Source organism: Taurulus bubalis (assembly GCF_910589615.1).
Source record: "Taurulus bubalis genome assembly, chromosome: 16".
Classification (NCBI taxonomy): Eukaryota; Metazoa; Chordata; class Actinopteri; order Perciformes; family Cottidae; genus Taurulus; species Taurulus bubalis.
Genome location: NC_136604.1, coordinates 18622909 through 18630682, shown reverse-complemented (window position 1 = coordinate 18630682; position 7774 = coordinate 18622909). Strand labels below are relative to the sequence as shown.

Here is a 7774-nt window from a genome sequence, read left to right as displayed (position 1 = left end):
GCCCCGCCTTAACAAATGCAACTAAACGAGTGAGAGAGTCTGTGCATCGCACACACAGCCTTAATTAGTTCCAAGTGAAAACACCTGTGTGGGTTTAGTATACTAAATGTATTCAGTTAATGCTGCCAATTCACATTTCACTTTTTACTGAGTATATAACAAATCCAGAGGCCTTTTTCACCGAAAACATTTAGACGAGTCACAGTAGAAAAAGCACAGGTGGAAATAATTAAAACAATGATGCCTGATTTGCATTACGCTGTTTTAGTTTCAGTTTTACTTTTTATAGGCCTTTTGCTACTTTGACATTGCAGGGTAAACACAGGTGTAACTAATAACATTAATTATGACCCTGTTCCATTTAGGTGGGCCCTTGTGCTGTGACATCAATAGAACCAGACTATAACTCATTTGATCAATTACACCTGTGTTTACTCTGCAATTACATGTCAATGGCTGCCGTGAAAAGGGTCTCTTGCGCGTGCTGACACGGCTTTATGACTAGAAAGGAGCGTTCCTTAATGTTGCCGGTCCTTTTCTCCTCCTATATTGTGACGGGTCAACACGTCTGCTGTGAGAGAGGGTTTTGTGACAACAAGAAATGATGCGACATTTACACAGACAGACATCGAGCAAACTGCAACGCTGGGATTTCACTGCCAATCAAGCTTAAAGGAGCAGTGTGTAGGATTAAGTGGCATCACGCCACGAGGTCACATATTGCAATCAACTGATTCCCCCCACCGCTCAGCCATCCTTGTGAATGTTTTCCCGGAGAACTTGGGTGATGTTCAGGTTACGTAAAAACCACAAAGTAGAAACATGGTGGTGCAATATGGGGACTCCGTGAGATGACCTGCTCCAAGACACGAAGGGCTCATTCTAAACTAAGGGAAAACGCAACCATTCTTAGTTTCAGGGGATTAAACACTATATTCCGTTTATGCTAATAGATTTCCCATAATCCGACACACTGGACCGTAAAAAAGAAAATCAAAAGGATTTAAACACTATCCAGAATGTATTTGAATTATTTTTGCAGCTGTTAGCGGCTCCTTTATTCCTTTTGTGCATTGCTTTTTGGTACAACAGCGCACACATATATTTAACCTTTTTAGTATGCATACTGGCTTTTTATGGGTATACTAAACTCTTTTAAAAAGCCTTAAGATTACTCTGTAGTATAGAATTGGGACACACAGTTTTAATCAATTCCAGTATTCACTTGAAACCCAACCACAGTTTTTCCTCAACCACCAATGCTTTGTTCATTTTAATAACACAAGGACTGCATTTGGCTACTGTACAAAAATTCTGAAGAATTTAAAATTGATTCAGGTTGAGAAGATAATGATGTAAACACGACTTTTAAGACACATCCTTTAAGATTCTTGAGTATCATCATCACGGGATAAAATCCCAATTGTGCACTGAATGGCGCATCTGTGTCATATTTCTGCATGCAAGACCTCCGCAATTGTAGTAGTGCTACTTGACTTAACACAATACACACCTCCAAGAACAATCAGTTAGATTAGACAATTTAGACCAAATCGTAATGGCTTTGCCCATTTTGTGGAATTTCCTCCTGAATGTCCCAGGACTGAAATTTACAATTAACAGATTTTCGAGCCTCTGATTAAACAAGAGGAAGCGGATATATATATACTATTGCTAGCATGACTAGCATCTCGGTGTGGGAGTCACTGAGCAGGCCGGCCGCAGCTTTATGCCGTCTCCTCACTAAAAGCCTCACACAGTTACTGGTCTCCAGACAGCTTCAGCCGGGCTTGACTACAGCCTCATTGTCTACTGGTTTATGAAATTGTGAGTGCTCAGCAGAGTGAACGGACAGTAACACGCGGAGAGGGAGAGCGTGTGCGTCTATGAGCGCCAAGGAAATGAACCACTCAGGAACCACTCAGTAAACCCACAGTCAAAGAGCCACCAGAAGTGGGTGGCATGAGAGGAAAAATGTGTTTGAGGAATGAAGGACAAAGTAGTGTGTGTGTGTGTGTGTGTGTGTGTACGTACTAAAAGAACACAAGTACGCCACCTTGTGGACCAGGACAGGTTGGGCTCCCCTCAAACTGTCCTTGACCTGCGAGAGAGAAAATCACAAATAATATATGAGAAAGAGCGGCTGTTTTGCGGCTCATCGCTGTGTTTGAAAAGTGAATATATACACCATGACTTGCCGCCATGTTGGAGAAACGAATACGCGAGTAAAGCTTTTTAAATTTCTATTCGTTTTCTTTCAAACATCCTGTACATGTTGTACATAATGTATGTTGTTTGCTGATTTACATCCCGAGTTTGTTCGGTGGCTCCTAGTTCCAGACGCAAATAACTCTTAAAACTCCATCACCGACTACAGAATAATATCCTGAAGGGTGCTCCTGACCATTTCAAGGGTAATACCTCAGTTAATCTATAAGGTAACCCTCCTTTTAAGATTTAATGAGATTCACAGTGAGTGTAAGAGTTAAAAAAGGGAGATAGAAAAAGTGCTATTCCTGCAGCAGCAGGATCATACTGAACCACTCAAATCCTTCAGGATAATGAATTAAATTAACTTTGCCTTTAATCTCTTACCTTATCTGAAATTATAATATGAAATTCATGCAGATAAGCAACGGTTTAATCTCTATGCCAGCAATTGTGTTCTGGATAATATTAGTTTGAGGAACGCCAAAGTCATCTCCCTTGGTTTGTCATTGCACAAGACCCAAACACATTTTTTAGCCCTTCCAGACAGTGTTACAGAAATGTCTGCTGGCGTAATTTTTAATTAACTTTTTCTTTTCTTATCACAGCAACATAAGCAAGACGCTTCACCAGTTGATCAATGAAACTGTTTTAGAAAGAATAAAATACAGTATTTCACCACACATAATGCTTCAAGATACAAAAGCTAGCCAAATTGTTATAAATGACCTTTAAAACAAAGATATTTAGGAAAACATGTGACTTTAGAAGCATCAACTTTTCACAATTCAATCTGCTAATTGACCTCTGATTGGTCACGTGACGTATGACAGGGTTCACTATGCTAATTTACTTTCTAATATAAAAAAAACACTTTATCTTGTGTTTCACACGTTCACTTAAATGTTAAATTAACGTGTAAAAACTGCATTTACTCGAGGACTGGTCAAGTAAACATGTTCGTGTTAGTAAGTTAATGCTAATATATATATATATATATATATATATATATATATATATATATATATATATATATATATATATATATATTGTTTAATTTGACCTCAACAGCATAAGCGTCCAGCTTAAAAAATAGTTAACGTTTACATTCGACATTCGGCCTCTGATTGGCTGAGCCGTTGCAACGGCTATGCTATTTCGGGGTCAAGTATAGTATTTAATGAAGCCATTGGAGGTCAGCTGTGTAGCTTTAGGGCATTCATTATAGTTTGGCGCGGTGCCTAAACGCCTCCTCGAATCCATAGCATTTCTTCGAGTAAGCACAAACCGTCTGAGGGGAATTTCTCCGAGCTAAAAGCGTGAAGACGACGACCCACCTGAGCTCGGTGCCGTTCATGGAGCTTCAGGCCACGCTGATGCCTTCACGTGTAGTCGGACATATTTACTTCCAGCTCTCTGAAAGCCCTACGAGTGCAAATTCGTCAGGATAACTTAAGGTTTTCATTCATATGTATATGCTATTAAATAACCACATGATGCACATACACATGCTTCGTAGAAAAGGGTATTTTATGATTACTGTATTTATTATTTTAAGTATAAAAATTAAATAGGGATTATTTACGGAATGTACCTGAACGCATCACAATGAAGTCTGACACTAGCGTTTCACATGGTCGCGAGACCATCACAAAGCACCATGCGAAGGATGGCAGAGGAGCTCCAGCCTCTTAAGGAGCAGAGGTGAGCTTTCATCCCCGAAAGACGCGTTGTTGTTATTAAATAGTCGTCATCCCGTTGTTGGTTATGTAAGTGCGCCAGTTGGGTCCCCACACGAACGCCGTCCGTTTTGTGACGACACAACTGGCTTGTTTTCTTCTCCATTGCAAAAAATACCCGATCAGTGATCACAATTCAAACCTCTGTTAAAGTTGTGTTATTTCTCAGTTAATGTCAAATATCCAAATGACGTTAAACATCAGTTAACATCTATCAGTGTCTCCAGGGACGTACAAAATGTCCCATTATTCAGATCGGTATTCTACTAGAATAAAACAACTGTATTCATCTCCATCTCCCTCTCTGTTCCAAATATTTAATTTGTGTTGGTATAACTATCTCTTGATGCATTCCGAATTGAGCAGTGGCTACTAGAGATAAGTCATCTTATCCCAAGTCAACATGCACATAGACATAGTCAACATTAAATTAACATATTTTGAATGACATCTGGTCTCAAAATACAAAGTGCAAACTAAGTATCTGCGCTTCACTCCATTTATTGTTTGCATGATGTCAAGTTTGTCGCGAAGGGAGATTCAGGGAAGGGTAGATTGCATACCAAGAGTGCTGATGCAGCAGCGTCACATGCTCAAAGTTCAAATTATGGTTTGCCTTTTGTCTCTGTTTGCATGCACTTTACATGTTGCCTGTCTGCCTGCCTGTGCATGTCTGCTGTCTGAACCACAGCTCCTGGATATTAAGTTGGCTTCCCTCTTGGTGCCCTACTTCTCCCTCTCAGCTGAAAGATGCAGAGGAAAAAATGCTCAAGAGTAAGTGTGCTTGTTGAAGCCCCGCTGAGAACTTGAGTGGTTTTCGGTCACAAGTTGTGTTGTTGCATTGGTGTAAATCTGGTGCCATTCCTCTTACTTTTCCTCTCTCCTCCGTCTTCCCCTTGTCCCATAATTCTCCCAGATGTGACGCAGCCTTTCTCCAGGCAACACGTCTGCATTTCCAACAGAAACTATCTGTGGACCTTAGCTTTTTTTAGCCAGCCACCGCCACACTCTCCCCCGCAGCCCCCTGCCCGGCCCAGATGTCCTCTGGTTCTGCTGCATGGCTTTGGAGGCGGGCTCGCCCTTTGGGCCCAAAACCTGGACTCTCTCTCCAGCAGCAGACCGGTCTACACTCTAGACCTGCTGGGCTTCGGCAGGAGCAGCCGCCCTGAGTTCAGCGCCGACCCGGAGGGTGCCGAGGAGCAGTTTGTGGAAGCGCTGGAGGAGTGGAGGGAGAAGGTGGGACTGGAGGAGATGGTACTGCTGGGACACAACCTGGGAGGATACCTGTCTGCTGCCTACACACTCAAATACCCACACAGGTGCTTTGGTTTGTTTATTTAGTGCGGAACCTTCCACACAGTATCTTCAGACCGACTTTATATTACGTTCAAACTATATTTTGTTTTTAGTTTAGAGTGGCACTGACAACTTTCCCCCCTAGTATTTGGTAAGTGGTATTTAGTGTCTCAATTCTGTAAGCTGCCACCAACTTTACACACTGCGTTAAATGCAATGGTAATTTGGCCAAAATGTACACAGGATTTCAAATTCCAGTACAAAATGTAAAAAGTATATACACATTATCACCGATATCCGATCCAGCTATTTGAGTTAGTATCATCCTGATATTCAGTATCTGTCATTAGTCTATAGACACGACGTTGTCCAACATTTACTTCATAATGGTGTGTTTTTTTTCAGGGTAAAACATCTGCTGCTGGTGGAGCCGTGGGGTTTCCCAGCACGTCCAGAGAACCCCACCCACGACTCCATCCCGGTGTGGATCAGAGCCATGGGGGCCGTCATGAGCCCCTTCAACCCTTTGGCTGGACTCAGACTGGCTGGGCCTCTAGGTCAGCACACACACACACACACACACACACACACACTCAGATGTCGTCTTCCTTTTTTTTCATATTCAGTCCATTACATTTCGAGGCTTAGCTTACTGCGTGATTTAAAATCATGACTTTTATCTGAATAGTGTACGATGGAGCGTGTTTGTGACGGCGGCACCGCCTTGTGCTCGTGGTATTGAGAGATTTTTAAAAAATATATTTTTCCACAGACAAAATGAATTCCTGTGAGCCACCTGTTTTTTGCTCGGTAATTAAAAAAAAGATGTCGCTTTTGGCTGTTCTCACTTGACCCCAATGTTGAGGTCAGGAGAGGCTGACAGTGTTCTTGTCAATGCTCTGGGTTGTTTGCAGAGATCATACTGTAATTATCTGGAAGTAAATATTCTCTCTTCTCTCAGGTCCAATGCTGGTCCAGACCATCAGGTCGGATTTCAAGCAGAAATACTCTTCCGTGTTTGACGACAACACCGTGTCCGACTACATCTACCATCTGAATGCCCAGACGCCGAGGTGAGAACCCTTTTATATCTGTATAATCTACATACTGCGCTGAGTTTATTCCTCCAACGTCATTTCTCTCTGCTTCAGTGGAGAAACGGCCTTCAGATACATGACCATCCCCTACGGCTGGGCGAAGAGGCCCATGCTGGAGAGGATCGGCCAAGTCCAGGCCGGCATTCCCATCTCCTTCATCTACGGATCACGCTCCAGCATTGACAGTGACTCTGGATATGCGTTCAAGAAAACCAGACCAGATGTGCAAATCAAGGTATATAGGACCTTTGGTTCTTTTTCATGTATTTGTTCAGTATGTAAGGGGAGACGCTCCTGGTGAATAGGGTGAAACTGTAACTAATAGATATCACAGTGAAACTTCCTGCAGTTGACAACTAACATTAAAACTATTACAAGTTTTCTAAAATTGTTTGTTTAAATAAGCAAATGAGGCATTCATTATTGGGGGGATTTTGGACATCTCTCCTACATAAATCTGAAAATACTCTCAACAGCCATAAAAATAACAAAATAAAAACATTTTGTCGTGTTTTTAAGAATACAATATTATAAGAGCAGGCTATGAACACACACACACACACCTGTGTATGTTTGGTGCGTGTAAGAGCTACTGAAGTGGAGATTTCTTACTGATAGGAAACTCATTTAAAAATATGTATCTTAAAATTATATGCCTGTTGAAGACGCTACAGGTGAATAGGATATACAAAATGAACTAACAGATATCTCCATTAAACTTCCCCAGTATTACTTACATTAGGACACTTTTTTTGTATATTACACATTTTCACAACTGCTATGTTTAAATATACAAATGAGGAAATGGAGAAATCAACAGATCCAAATATTCAAGTAGTAAAATAAACCCATAAATGTTGTCTCGCCTCAAGAGAAACATCCACCACTGCCTTCTGTGAACCACGACAGCTTTATCTCTGAAACAGCCGACTCACTCTGTCTGTGTGTGTGTGTGTGTGTGTGTGTGTGTGTGTGTGTGTGTGTGTGTGTGCGTGTGCGTGTGCGTGTGTGTGTATGTCAGGTGATCAGAGGAGCAGGCCATTACGTTTTCGCCGACCAGCCCGATGACTTCAACCAGACGGTCAATCGGATCCTCACAGGGACAGAGGAGAAACGCCTCAAGGAGGGAGCGACGCAGTGAGCGCTCCCTCATTCAGACGACACACACACACACACACACACACACACCCTTTACACAGCCTCAGCTGCTTAACTGTAAGCTTCTTTATCATGCACTTTACTCTTAAGAGAGAACCATCACTGACTGAGGACACTTCACTCAACTCTTGAGGGTCAAAGGTCAGACAACGCCAACAGGTTTCTTTATCCAAGTTTTGTGAATAAATTAAAAATGCAGCCTGCCGTGTATTTTTCTTCCGGCTCCAACTGGCTTCCACTTGGGGGAAATTCTGAGAAACTGTTGGGAAACTCTTT

The 7774-nt window shown here is 41.9% G+C and overlaps 1 protein-coding gene across 1 annotated transcript; it reads left to right on the top strand.

Annotated features, from left to right (window-relative positions):
- Positions 1–3868: 3868 nt before the first annotated feature.
- LOC306748554 (1-acylglycerol-3-phosphate O-acyltransferase ABHD5-like) lies at positions 3869–7481 on the top strand (the record flags this gene model as incomplete). Its single annotated transcript, XM_079231733.1, has 7 exons — positions 3869–3912; positions 4639–4721; positions 4864–5266; positions 5649–5800; positions 6205–6316; positions 6395–6575; positions 7362–7481. 7 exons carry the CDS (start codon positions 3869–3871, stop codon positions 7479–7481), a joined length of 1095 nt encoding a protein of 364 aa, XP_079087859.1.
- Positions 7482–7774: the final 293 nt, after the last annotated feature.